This window comes from Tachysurus fulvidraco, chromosome 2, assembly GCF_022655615.1.
Source record: "Tachysurus fulvidraco isolate hzauxx_2018 chromosome 2, HZAU_PFXX_2.0, whole genome shotgun sequence".
Taxonomy (NCBI): domain Eukaryota; kingdom Metazoa; phylum Chordata; class Actinopteri; order Siluriformes; family Bagridae; genus Tachysurus; species Tachysurus fulvidraco.
In genome coordinates, this window is record NC_062519.1 from 40,168,843 (window position 1) to 40,182,938 (window position 14,096).

The following is a 14,096-nucleotide window of genomic DNA, read 5'->3' on the forward strand; positions in this document are numbered from 1 at the left end:
TTCGCTTTTATTATACACAATGATGAATTGCGTCTAGTAAGGCCTGTTTAGTATTTATAAAGGCTAATATTTTCCTCCAGGTTCAACTTCAGGACAGAGGAACCTGCTGATGCTGACAACTCTCTAATAAAGTGTAAAGAACAGACAGACAGTGGAGTTTCACTAGAAGAAGCTGAACGTGATCAGACCTTCAAGCTAGAGGAGACCGAAGATCCCGAACGTGAGCAGGAGAACAAGGGAAGGAGCCGAGAATCAGCAAGTTCCGGAAGTTCAGAATCAGGACAGAGGGAAGTTTTCGAGTGTGTAGAGAGAGGGTGTTCTGCAGAACCAGAGAAGTGTGACCAAACTCTCCCAAATTTCCTTGTAAGTGAAGGTACAGTGAAAAGCAGCAGAGGTTTGGAAGAAAGATCAGGAAGCCAAGACGAGACAAACAGGAGTGTAAAGGATTCACTTGCAAAGTGGACTCGCGGTACACCAGAATCAGGAAACACACAAAGTTCTGATGTGTATGAAGGTGGAAGTGTTCATCTCTGTCAGGCACAGACTGCAGAACCGGCTGGAAAACTAGAGGTAAGGATTTGTATGTTGTATCACGTACAAATCACGTAGGCTGTGATTCGAAATGAAGCCTTATTACGTTTATATTCCACAATAACACCCTGGATATTTCTTAATGTTTCTCTCAAACATGATGCTTACTTTTGCTGCAGCTTTTTTTTAAATGTATTTTAAATATTAATTAATATAATATTTAATATAAAAGGATTCAGGTGGCGTATTTGTAACCAGAAAGGAGTAAGATGTAGAGTATTTATCTCACAGAAAAGAGAGAAGTGGAGAGTATTTAACATTATTAGGATACAGAAATGGAAAGAAGAGGGGAAAAAAATCTTATTTTCTAAATACTCTTAAATACTCAGAGTATTTTTCAATATAGGGAGGAGAAGTGGGGAGTATTTATCAATAGAGGGAATAAAGTGGAGTATTTATCAATAGAGGGAATAAAGTGGAGTATTTATCAATAGCGGGAATAAAGTGGAGTATTTATCAATAGCGGGAATAAAGTGGAGTATTTATCAATAGCGGGAATAAAGTGGAGTATTTATCAATAGCGGGAATAAAGTGGAGTATTTATCAATAGCGGGAATAAAGTGGAGTATTTATCAATAGCGGGAATAAAGTGGAGTATTTATCCAAGAGTATTTATCAATAGCGGGAATAAAGTGGAGTATTTATCCAAGAGTATTTATCAATAGTGGGAATAAAGTGGAGTATTTATCAATAGCGGGAATAAAGTGGAGTATTTATCAGAGTATTTATCAATAGAGGGAATAAAGTGGAGTATTTATCCAAGAGTATTTATCAATACAGTAGAGGGAATAAAGTGCAGTATATCTCTCGAACAGGTTACAAGTAGAACACTTAATTCATTAACAAATTAATCTACCATATTACCTTTAATTAGATAAGGAACCATTTAAGTTCCGAATTCCAAAAGAATTTTTTTTGCCTGATTAGTGAAGTTGTGTATTGGTGTAATGCAGTGTGTAGAACTAACAAACACTACTAAAGACTGCTGCTATGTATTATTTAGCTTCTGTTGGCTCCATTTTGGTGCCGAGATAATTGGATCCAAAAGGAATCTTTGGTATGAGATGACCGATGGATCGACGGTTTATCAACCAAATGGACATCTGCTAACTGTGACAGAGTGCTAAGATGTTTCAGATTATAGAGTAACACTGAGTCAATGAAAGTCTTGCAAATTCTAATGTTTTAAATCAAATACTGAGAACAAGGTTTAATATAAAGGGATGTTGAGTTGATGAACGTCGTACCGGTGATCGTCGGTTACGTTCATGGATCGTGTGCTCATGTGACCTTCAGCTGCACTTTGGTAAGAACGTTCAGCAGATATGGGATTGCTTTCCAGCTGACCCATGATGGTTCTAATCTTTGTTTTGAAAGGTGATGGTGTTGAATACTGTGATGCCCCACAGGTTTGGATGTTCCCGTTTCTGATTTGATCACCATAATCCGATTCTTCTTCCTTTTAAGGGCTACCAGCTCAGAGGCTTCAGCAGATGTGATTAAGAAAAATGAAGGCATCTGACTAGTTAATAAAGAACAGAAGAAGGTCAGGAAGGTGTGGATCAGTGCTACTCGGCAGGAAATGATGAAAATTGGACATGACTACAATCCCAGAGGAAAAAAATAACAAGAGCTGAGAGCTAAAAATGAACTTCTTAGCTTTTGCTATCATTTGAGGGTTACGACCTAAATTCTTTTTCCTGTAAATTCCCAAAGTTTCTGCTCCAGGAAGTTAAGTGTTCAAGTGATTTAAGTGTTCAATTATCTGTAACCCTCTCTCTCTCTCTCTCTCTCTCTCGTCTCTATGAACACAAACAGTTGTCTTCCTTTTTTCTGTTTAGATTAACAGGAACCCAAAGATAGCTTTTGTAGCACTCTGATGAAATGAAAATAGATGTAATGGATTCAGGAATTCATTCCTCTGGGAGTTTGAAGTAGTTTTCCCAATTTGGCTTTGGAACTTCTAGCTCCATCTTCTCAAGAGCTTTTGTGCGAGTTGTTTTATGTGGAACGTTGTATCCGAGATACACAATTAAAATGCGTTTATGGATTTATAAACACGGGATTCCAGCGCAGCAACTGCGGCAATGGGAATTCTTGTTTTTATGAATTTTTTTCAGGATCTCGTTTATCAAGAAGTAGGAATCTGTAAATACCAGCCATGTTATTTTGTGTATACTTTTTTTTTCTTGCTTTCTTTTTTTCTTCTGATTACTGCATGTACTGTACTGTGCTGTCAGGAAGGGCATATCTGAGATCAGGATCAGTTCTGCATGAGGAAACATTTCCTCTCGGGTTGCTCTGGTAGATGGATCTTGAGGATAAGGGAGGGGGAAAAAATGCTGCCGTCATTCGTCGCGTAAACATTTCATGCCCTCGAACTTAAAACTTCAGAATTGTGTAGAATAAAAGTGTAGATCTGTGATGTGGTGTCTTGCAGAAAGAAAGCTCTGCCGAATGTGGAGCAGCAGGAGTTCCTGCTAAAGCAGCTTCTCCAAGGACTTTTCATCACACAGTACCGGAGTCCAACACACCTTTTATTTTCCCTCACACTCGCTCTCGCCCTCCCACCGCACCCAACATGCCCACCCTGCCTGAAGAGGAGGAAGATTCTCCTGAGGAGATCGACAGCAACTCCAGCTCCCCGTCCTCTGTAAGTCCAGCACAAGATCTTGTAGAGCTTTTTATTAGGTTTTACTACTTTGTGGAAGGGAAAAAATGCGTCATGTTTAATCTGCAAGCTTCATTTAACTTTTTTCTTTTTGCATAATTGGCAGGTATTTTGGCTTTAGGAATATATTTATTTATTAAATATTTATTTTCCTTTTCGGTCATTAGCTGCTGAGTATATAAGGAGCTAAGAAGCATCATTTGATTACTTCGGCCAAACTGGATATGAAGGAATCTTTTTTTGGAAATCATTCACAGGAGCATTTAGACAAAGAATTGTGTCAGGACATTTTTGGAGAAGGTTCCAATTCTCAAATAATCAGCTTCAAACTCGTATAATTTCATATCCAGAGTACACTGGAAACTTAACGTCGCTTGTTCATATCAACGACGCGCATTTAATGTCATGCTATTCGTTGACATCATATCAGTGACTAATGGAAAAAAAGCCAAAAATGGGGACGGTTAAGACTAGATGTTCGATTAGGATGAAAATAATGGCATCCTGTGAAAGAAGGAAGCATTTTGATGGCAAACATCTGTGACGGCTGAACTGATATTTACCACCTGTTGTGTATAGATGGCGCTCTTTCACTGCTTAGCGGTCATTTTCTTCTTTTCAGCTCTGTATGCTTGCCTTTTATGGAGTTTTGTGGGCTGGGCCAAATGTGAATCGGCTATACTGGGAGCATGATTGGTGGATTTCTGATTTTCAGAATGCGCTTGTGATTTATGAGGGAAATTTAAAGTTTTGTAAATCTAGCAAGAAATCTTTAGTTCAGTTTGGATACAGGAAAATGTATACAGAACTTTTTTTTTTTTTTTTTAAAAATTGAGAAATGGGGCCTGAAATATAGCTTTTTACTTCAGCAATGAGTTTTAAAATGAATTTGCTTTGGATTTATTTATTTATTTATTTATTTTATCAAAATAAGTTGCGTGTAAACATGGCTGTGTTTAGTCTTTATAAAACATCCAAAAATGATGACTTGAGCCATCAAGAAGCTGTGAACTTGATCTGAATGATCTGCTTTACTTCGGGTTTATTCTTTTACCTCAGACGGTTCCTTCAGTCCTTTCCTTCCCCCAAATCTTCACACCGAATTCTTTACCTGTCTATTTTGGACATTGAGGCAGATTTTTCTGAGCCCTGAAATACCTTTTCTTCCTGTTTGCCTGCGTGTTTCTGTCATATTTTCTCAGGAAGAAGCCAGGATCGACTGTTCTGTTCCTCTTCAGAAAACACGCTTTCGTTAAAGCCATCGTGTTATTCTTGTAAGAACAGAAACATCCCACACAGATGGCTCATAAAGTTCAGGACCCAGATAAGATTCCACTCCACGACTATATTAAACTCTCAAAATCTAATCTGTGGCTTTAAGGCAGGAAGAAAATATAAGCGACTCTCCAGTCTGCGTGATGGAAGAATGATGGTCAGTTTTTGGGAGGTCCTGGTTCAAGCCTTCTCTTTTGTGAGATCTTTAAAAATACAACACTGCTTATACAGGGCGAATGTTGAACTTTTACACTTAAACGATAAAAGGACACGAATGTATTTTGCACTTTATACAGTAATGTCGCTTCGTGCCTGTTAGCCGAAGTGTGGAGTTAAAGCACTACGACCCGTCTACTGACGATCGAGGAGATTAAAAGACAAGAACACTTGTTCTCTTATTCATTCTTCTCTCTCTCTTCTCTCTCTCTCAAAGTTCAGACAAAAAATCAGCAGCTTATCCTAAGCTACCAAGAAGCCGGAAAGCTCAAGCACCTCTGTCCTGAAGACTTTCCCATATGAAGCGCTAACACTGAAAACTCCTTCCATAAGTGTTAAATCGACACTTTTTTTTTTTCAAGTCTGTTTTTCTATAGAAACTATATTATATAATACACTCTATTTCGAATTGTAATCGGAGCGCCTGGCGAGTCGTACTTCTGATTCGAGAATTGAACGTTTAATTGATTGTGTGTATTGGTGTGGATCAGAAAGTTCAACCATGTTATTTACAGGCTATGCCGCCAGAATCCAAGCTAGTCAACATGACCATGTCGCCTCCTGCTATCGTCCTGCCAAGACAAGTCGACAAGCAGGAACCGAGGCCTCTGGAGAAAGCCAGGTTTGTATGATTTTATTATCGATTGAAGACACTTTAATCCAACAGTTTGCAGATTTTTATATACAGTGGATATATTTTTGTTTTTTCCTTCTCAGACCTCACAGTCCAAGACCCCGGCTCTCGAGGAACGCCAGCTCGTCTGGGCCAATCACAACAGTAGGTACGTTACTCAATCAACACGTGGCAATCTCTGGGATTAAGCTTAAGTGTTTTCAGTTTCTTAACAGTCTGCTTACAGAAACTGGAACTCCCAGTCAGAATGCATTTACGGATTGAGTTACAACTCCAGCACGTACAGATTTGGAACAGGCTCTCGTAATTGTCCATATTTGGTCATTATAGAAGTAGGGAAACGCGAGAGTCTGGTTGTAAGCCTATTTTGGGAAAACAAATGAAAGGGACTGAGGATGATGCTTTGATTAGTTTCTTTTAGCTCTAGAAGAAGGTAAACCAGCTTTGTGTGTGTGTGTGTGTGTGTGTGTGAGACAGATAATGATGGTCACGTGATAGACCTGACAAAAGATGAGCTTCCAGAGCTGCAGCTCTCTGACCAGGACCGTCAGAAGAACTTGGAGCTGCTGGAGGAGGCCAAGAAAGTGAGTGATCGCTTCCTGAGCCGTAGGGGGCGCCGGTCTACATCTAGCCTCACAGGGTCTCCTACAGGTAACAGTAACAACCGCACACAACTACAGACAATTACTGATGGCAGCTCTCAACTCGGGTGTAAGGTTACGGTTTTCCTGAATGATGTGTAATTACCAAACCGCAACGATGATGATTTGTTTAATATCTACACATCATGAAGCATTTTATTCCTCTTATAACACAAATTTATTGACATTCATTGCATGTAAATTTAAATCTACTCAACATTCACCTGGTCGCGTTTCAGCTCTCTCGCCCAACCCGACTCCAGGCTCGTCTCCTGTACCGTCCAGAAGCAGCTCTATCTCGGCGCCACCACAAATGGGTACAGATGCTTTAAATGACCACTAGCCAGTTCAAATTGGTTTTATATATTAATACATTGTACACGTTTTGTTTTTTTCCTACAGATGTTTTGGCAAATCCTCCTTCGAGCCCATCCGCAAGTCAGGTTAGTTGTTTAAAATTATCATTATAAAGTCATTACAACACTTTACTATATATTACTATATAAATTATGATCGTTTGTGTGGACAGCGGTTGGAGGTGCCTGCAGTGCGTGAACACGGAGAAGCAAATAAACCCGAGCAGGAGGTCAGTCCTTCCTCGAGCTTCTCATCACATCATTCTACAGTGAGCTTCTTAATAAAAACACAGTAACTCTGTCAACATGTAACGCGAGACTCTCCTATTCCATTATGTACATTTATGTAAATTATGTAGCCCAAAAAAAACATGGTGTCAAGGAAGCAATAGAAAGAAACGAACAGTAGCTGAAAGCGGCTCATTGGACCAGAGAGTAGCTACATTTGTTCGCACGATGTTTTGTACACTGCACACAGGTCAGCACATCTTATAATGTTCTGTATTGTCTCTCGACTTGCACACTTTGCACTTTATGTGGCTTGGACAACTTACTTTCAGTCCTTAGCTCTGTGTTTAATGTAACTCTGTGTTTTTTATGTAGCACCATGGTCCTGTTTCATTTCACTGTGTTTAGCTATACAGTATATGTTTAACCGCTTCTTGACTTGCTATAGATGGCTCAGAATTTTTTTATTGTACCACATCTGGTCCAATTAGGGGACTGAAAACATGGCTTGAAATGAAAGCAGAATATTTAAAGAACAGAAGTTTGAATTCTGAATGCGTTTGAGTTACCAATTTTGACGAATGCTAAATATGCAAACATGTGGAACTCTTGTCACTTTTGCCTCTCTTCCACCAAAAAGAACCGGGTGCTGGTTCAGAGCTAGTGCTGGTGCTGGTGCTGGTTCAAAGTTGGTTCCACTGGCGAACCTTCTAAGAACCGGTTTGCCTTTTCACCGGCTAGAGAGCCATAACAGAGCGCAGCAGCGACAAACACAAACACAACAACAATGGCGGATGTTGCTTTACCGTTAATGCTCATGGCTTTGTGAACCTACATTTGCATCCAAACGCGGCGAATAAAACGTGTACGTGCGGCTCCGTGTAATCTGTATAAACGGAGGATGTAATCGAGAAAGTACATAACAATATTTTATCATTAACACAGAAAATAGTTAGCCTTAGCCTGTAGCTACCTACTATCATGTGTGCTGATAATGTATCATATCGCGGTAGAGTAAAAGTGTATTAAACATTAGTAAACTTTAGGTACATTATCAAATGCGCTAACATTAGCCCCGCCCACAGCCTCGGACGCAAGCGGTTCTTAAGTCTAGACCAGCAACGTTTTGGTGCTACTTAAGAACCACTTTTCCTGTTTCAGAGCCGGTGCGGACAAGAAAGAACTGGTTCTAAATTAGGCTCCGAACCTGCACTCAAACTGCCTCGGTGGAAAAGGGGCATTAGAGGTTGTAGGGTTCAACATGGGTCTTGGAACAGAAAGTCTCCAAGTCATATCTACAATTCTGAAATTTCCTTCAAACTTTTTGTGTGTCATTAAAATGATGCATAAGAAACATTAGCGTTAGTGGATCTTGTGTCTCTTACTCCTCCTTTATTCCTTTTTTGTGTAGACTCTGAAGAAGCTTGTAGAATGGAAACCACCTGAAAAGAGAAAAGTTTCTTCTGGCACGTTGACCCCTCGTCACACCACCTCTACTCCAGCCGAGGACCTCACCAAGTCCCCAAAGGATGGTGCAGAGATCTGTGTCTCTACAGACAGGGGGAAAAAGACAACTCCAGTTCCGACGATCCAAAAACCAGAGAGCCAGACTCCGGCAACCGGAGTGGCCAAGCCGGTACCTCGGCCGGCCATGCAGCAAGCTCCGTGCACAGCTGAGATCAAGACCATCGGTGCTTTCCCGCCTCTCATGAGGGCTGTCTCGTGGGATACAGTGGGCTCTCTGAACATGAGGAATGGGGGACCTAAAGGAGAAGACAGCCTCTCTTACCCTGACACCATTAAGCCTCCTGTGAACACCCAGAAACTGTCCAAACTACGGGAGGTTAGTCTGAAGTTTCATGTCTTCTGGGTGATGTAAATAGCTCCCTTTTGAATTTTACAACTTTGGTAGGACAACCTTCTGCCTTTTGTTTCTTTGATAGTTTGATATAACCAGATTATAAGAGACAGAAAATTGCTTCTCTTTGTTCAGGAACATAAGCTGTTGAGGAATCAGAGCATCTGCAGTTCAAAGCTGCCGGACCTGAACGAGACGGCCGAACAAGACCAAGGTGCGACCCGAGACCCAGAAATCTCTTCTTCCTATGTAAATGTACACAACATGCAGTTATATGCTAACACCAGAAGATGGCAATGCATGTCATTATGTGCACTCGCATGTCTCGGAGAAAGTTTCCAATACAAAAAGTATGCATTTGTTAGAATATTGTATATCTTGTTACTGTCAGATCACTCGTCTTCTACAAAGGTGTCCGCAGCAGACGAAGAATTGAAAGAGAAAGCAGAAGCCATGCCTAACATATCAGATATCATGCTGCGCAAGCTCAAACTACACAGAGGCTTACCAGGCTGGTGAGCTTTACACACACTGTGAAATCATGTAACGACCCGGATTATATAGATAGATATGAGATTTGCCACCTGGATCTGTAAAAACACTCAATATAATGTCCATGTCTTTTGTTCCAGTGCCCCTCCGCTCACGGAGAAAGAAGTCGAGGTGAGAGTCTCATCATCTGGTCATAAACCATAGCTTTTCTTGCACTTTATTTTTATTTCTTAATTTGGGAGTGTCATCAAGGGTTAAATAGAGATTCAGGATTTTGACTTTTTTGACTATTTACTTTATATTAACATTAACATGTTATAATTCTTATTATATATATGCTAATTATTTTGACAAAGATTGAATTACACGATCTAAAATTATTATCCAATGATGTTATTATTAAGGTGTAATATTCAATAAATTAATGAATTGAGGTTTAATTTTAAGGGGAAATAATTAATAATTATTAAAAATAGTAGGGGTATAAATGAGAGCTTGAGAATGAGAAATAAGGAAATATTTATTTACTGCTTTACATGGAATTATTTATTAATTAGGGGGCACGTTGGGGTTACCTCCAGGGTTGGGGGTTCGATTCCCGCCTCCGCCGTGTGTGTGTGTGGAGTTTGCATGTTCTCCCCGTGCCTCGGGGGTTTCCTCCGGGTACTCCGTTTTCCTCCCCCCAGTCCAAAGACATGCATGGTAGGTTGATTGGCATCTCTGGTAAATTGTCCGTAGTGTGTGAGTGAATGAGAATGTGTGTGTGCCCTGTGATGGGTTGGCTCTGCGTCGGGCATTGATGCCCGATGACACCTGAGATGGCACAGGCTCCCCGTGACCCGAGAAATTCGGATAAGCGGTAGAAAATGAATGAATAATTATTAATTAAATGTATATATTCCAATTAACGTAGAGCTTTGTATTCCTGAAATATCCACCTACAGTTCAAGCTGATATTAAGCGACGACTTGCTCGAGTTATTAAACCTTTTCAGTTGTAGTAACATGCGACATCAGGAAAAGTCATAGACTCTCTTTGTCTAAGTCTGTACTAGAGAGTATTTTCATGTTCTAGTCCTGAAGCTCAGCTCCATTTATTGTTTACGTAAACTCCTGGAGCTTTGCAGTGTGTTCGAGTATTAAGGAAGGAAAGCTTTGACCCACCAGAGAGAGTTAATAAAATAAAACCCAGTTAAAGGTGGGATTATGAGAATGATTGGAAAGATAACTTTTTATTACACAGCAGTGAGTCATAGATGTTGTAGCAGCCGTTTTAGTAATGGCACAAAGTGTCCCTGGAAGTGTTTTGAAAATACTAACGTATGTAAATATCCATGGTGTGCTCAAGACCAGGTTAGAATGAGCCAGTTTGCAAGGCCTTGGTTGTTTCCTGTCCCTTATGTGGACGCACAAACATGCCTTGATGCCTGGATGTAAGCTGCTCCCAGGATGACGCTAGCAAGCAGGCCAAGGTCATGACCTGCTATTCTGTTTTCAGTAGCTTTTCCATTCCTGGCATTCATGTTCAGCTACTTGTTGCCCCTTGCTTTGATCGTGACCTTAAAACCGAGAGGCTTTAAGGACATTTCTGCATCTCGAGTTGCTTCGCTGCTTTGATCTCATACTTAATGTGTGGAATACTAAAGGGCATAACAGAGGGGATTTCTGTTGTTCTCCTGCAAGGTTTATAGGCTCTCTGGGTTTATCAGATGCCAATATGTTCTTTTTGTTGGCCTCCTTGTAAGGTATTCAATCTACTTCTATCTCTGATTGACCTTGTTTATGATGGTCACCTTGTATATCGGTTTCCATTGAAGCCTCTAGGTTTCCTGGTTTTGTGCATGTTGTCTTTCTTTGTCCAGCTGACAAATGACGCATGATGCATCCTCTCCCTGCAGAATGCCTTTGTGCAGCTGTCTCTCGCATTCCGCAATGACAACTACACTCTGGAAACGAGACTGAAGCAGGCCGAGAGGGAGCGCAACCTTACGGAGGAGAACGCTGAAAAAGAACTGGAAGAGTTCAAAAGCTCACTTAAGGTCGGTCTAGTGATATTCATTATTTCTCTCATTTATTCAAACAAGCAAACAAGGGTCGAGCAGTGACAGCTTGCCATTGCTGGGATTTGAACCTTCTGATTAGTAGACCATCAGTAGACTGATTTAGTAGGACTGAGCCAAGGAAGACGATGCATTACTGCAGTAGGTCAACTGTTTCCAAAGTTGTAATAAGTACACAGACTTTGTATGGGTTTGGATTTGACGGACCCATGGGATTTGATATTTACCCAGAAACACTGAAGAACTGGAAACAAACATTTCCTTAAAGTTCAGCTTGGTAGGAAAGAGACTCCATATTCCTCATGGATCTTGAACAATAGCAGACCCAGAATTGAGCCTTGAGGTGCACACAACATGATGTTTGGCCCCTTAAAATGTTATTCCCTTTTGTGATATATTTAAATAGTCTAATTCTAAAAGATGCATGTTCAACTAGCCAGTCAAAGAAAACAATGTGTTACTGTAGTAGAGCGACTGGAATTCCTTCAAACCCAAATCCATCTTGGCCTTTTATAATGGGATTTTAGATTTACTCAGGTACACGTACAGTAGAAGAACTATGGGAAAGAGACTTCATATTCCTTAGACATTTTCAGGTAGAGTAGACCCAGACTTAAGCCTTGAGACAGACCATGTGATAATGTGTAACACATCAAGGTACAGTATGAGTCCCTGGTGCTGCATAGGATGAGCAGCACATTTTAGGATAAATCTAAACCAGTGTAGAAATGAACCACAAAGGCCAACAGAGTACTGGAATGGGTCTAGTAAAATCTTGTGGTCAGCTATTCCAAAAGCTGCAACATGCACAGTGACATTGTCTGGCTTTACTCAAATAGGTTATGGACAATATCAAAACTGTCATTCCCCTGGGTGACTCAATTATTTGCAATGTAAATAATTTGTTTTGGGTTGGATGATAAGAACTCCATTGTTGGACCTGTGAGAAGAGAACCCATCAGAGATAGTAAAGTTGTGGAGCATCATATCATTGTTGCAGCAAAAGCAGTAAGGTTGAGCTCTCTGCAAGACAGAGAGCCAAGTTCACATGCCTCATTTTTGGTTTTTGTTTGCATTGCAGAGCACCACATCCTTATGGCAGAATGCAGAGCAGAGGGAGTTCTACCAGTGTCTCATTGAGACTGTAGCTGTGCTGCATCGCCTCACCAACCGTCTGTCCAGCAGGGCAGAGATGGTTGGGGCAGTGCGGCAGGTATGACTGGCCACTCTATGCTGGAAGAAGTCAGCAAATTAAAAAAAAAAAACTCCTAATGTCCAATTACTTTTTCTGTTTGAGTGGCCTGACCAGGAACAGGAATGTGCCATTTCCCAGCAGATAAGATATGTTTGTGAAAGATTGAGCTCAATGTTATGCTTGTCCTTAAGGCTAATGTTTGAGCCAAAGTAAACTTTGTGAATGGGGAAGCACTGTGAAGTGCTTGGTCGCCTGTTACCAGTGGCAACGCTGTTAATGTTAGACTCTGCAAACCTTCAGGGTGTCTGTGAATGTCCTTCACTCCATTAACTAACTTTATACTTCTGTTATTTTAGGCTCAAAGAAGGCAAAACTACGTAATGATCTCATGATAAAACCAAAAATCTTATTGGTGTGTACATGTGGTGGGGATGGGGGTTAGCATAGTGTGCGAATTCCCTGTCAATACAATATATTATAGCACATAACATTTTTAATTTGAGGCCTAATATTCTTTGAATTATTTATCAGAGCACTAGTAAAAACATCCAGCCCTACTGGATCATTATATTTTGCAATTTGTTGAAATGATGGTCCAGGGATTAGTGAGTATTTTGTGTGTTAATGACATGGTGTTTCACCGTTGCAGGAGAAACGGATGAACAAGGCCACGGAGGTGATGTTGCAATATGTTGAGAACCTGAAGAGAACCTACGAGAAGGACCATGCAGAGCTGATGGAGTTTAAGAAGCTAGCAAACCAGAACTTGAACCGATGCTATGGGAGCTCAATGGAAACTGGAGGTAATTCATGGCACAGTGATGACTTTAATGCTGAATCAATTGAACCTTCTGAATCCCAGTTGTTTGTTTCATGCTTTTCTGGACTAGATGATGGTGTTCCACGTACTGCGAGATCCATGTCTTTGACAATGGGAAAGGTAATGTGTCTTCAAACGAATCTGTTCATATGAATCAAAGAAAGAGTCGAGTATTTTATGTGTTTCAAGGTTTGATTGAAATGTTTCATGAGTGAATTGTGTTTACTTTATTCTCTAAGGCTGTACCCAGAAGGAGAGTCAGTGTAGCTGTGGTTCCCAAGTTTAATCTCCTGAATGTTCCTGGTCAGACTTTAAGCACAGGAGGTCCCAGTCCGGGTCCTGGAGCCAGCCTTGCCACCGCTGCAGGCCCTAACCCATGCTCTGGCCCTGGTGCACTTCCTGTACTGGTGAGCTCCATTTTGATCATCACTCTGACAGTAGTGTATCTTTTAATCCTGTGTTTGATGGATGATTCGTTATCACTGTGGCTGATGTAATTCTCAATACGTACACATACGATAACTGCAGGTAACTTGTCAAGACACAAAAGCCTTTGAAAGAAGATTCCAAATTTTATTCGTGTTCCTTATTTTAATGTTTAGTGCGAGGCAAACAGTATGAAGAGTGACTCCGGTTCAGACCCAGTACAGCAAGCAGCAGGAGAAAAGTGAGTAACTAACTAAATACAAATATTTAGCAGAAATATGTCAAGCTCTGGAAATGTAATCAAGTCTCATGGACATTTATGGCCCTCTTAAAACAAGATCTTTTATCATGGACTCTTGTGGTGCTGCAGGATATTTGGTTTGTTTATTTTACGCTGGGGAAGCCCTTATCAAACTGAGAGGGTTAGTTCATGATTGGGACTAAAATATTTAACAACCAGGGATGATGTTTGATGTGCCGTGACGGCCCCAAAAGCAGCAGGTATAACATGCTATTCTGAGATTTAAACTAAACATTTGAGCTGAAGTGTTTGACAAAGTCCAGGTGTCTGGCTCACTGCTCACTCTTGTTAATAAGGTGAGACTAAAAGGCCCATCATGCCACGTCTCTTGTT

General features: G+C 40.6%; 1 protein-coding gene across 3 annotated transcripts in view; it reads left to right on the forward strand.

Moving 5' to 3' along the window:
• The window catches only part of mrvi1 (murine retrovirus integration site 1 homolog), a 38,681-nt gene that overhangs the window by 20,847 nt on the left and 3,738 nt on the right, over positions 1 to 14,096 (forward strand). For 2 of the 3 annotated variants that reach the window (XM_047810236.1, XM_047810235.1), the window contains 18 exons: positions 81 to 570; positions 3,032 to 3,244; positions 5,269 to 5,375; positions 5,471 to 5,535; positions 5,865 to 6,038; positions 6,268 to 6,345; positions 6,431 to 6,471; positions 6,558 to 6,653; positions 8,024 to 8,455; positions 8,606 to 8,684; positions 8,862 to 8,985; positions 9,103 to 9,133; positions 10,860 to 11,000; positions 12,103 to 12,234; positions 12,866 to 13,019; positions 13,107 to 13,156; positions 13,276 to 13,443; positions 13,639 to 13,703. In XM_047810236.1, coding sequence (XP_047666192.1) covers positions 81 to 570; positions 3,032 to 3,244; positions 5,269 to 5,375; positions 5,471 to 5,535; positions 5,865 to 6,038; positions 6,268 to 6,345; positions 6,431 to 6,471; positions 6,558 to 6,653; positions 8,024 to 8,455; positions 8,606 to 8,684; positions 8,862 to 8,985; positions 9,103 to 9,133; positions 10,860 to 11,000; positions 12,103 to 12,234; positions 12,866 to 13,019; positions 13,107 to 13,156; positions 13,276 to 13,443; positions 13,639 to 13,703 — 2,640 coding nt within the window. The remainder of the gene's footprint in view (positions 1 to 80; positions 571 to 3,031; positions 3,245 to 5,268; positions 5,376 to 5,470; positions 5,536 to 5,864; positions 6,039 to 6,267; positions 6,346 to 6,430; positions 6,472 to 6,557; positions 6,654 to 8,023; positions 8,456 to 8,605; positions 8,685 to 8,861; positions 8,986 to 9,102; positions 9,134 to 10,859; positions 11,001 to 12,102; positions 12,235 to 12,865; positions 13,020 to 13,106; positions 13,157 to 13,275; positions 13,444 to 13,638; positions 13,704 to 14,096) is intronic. The other variant, XM_047810238.1, reaches the window with a different exon arrangement.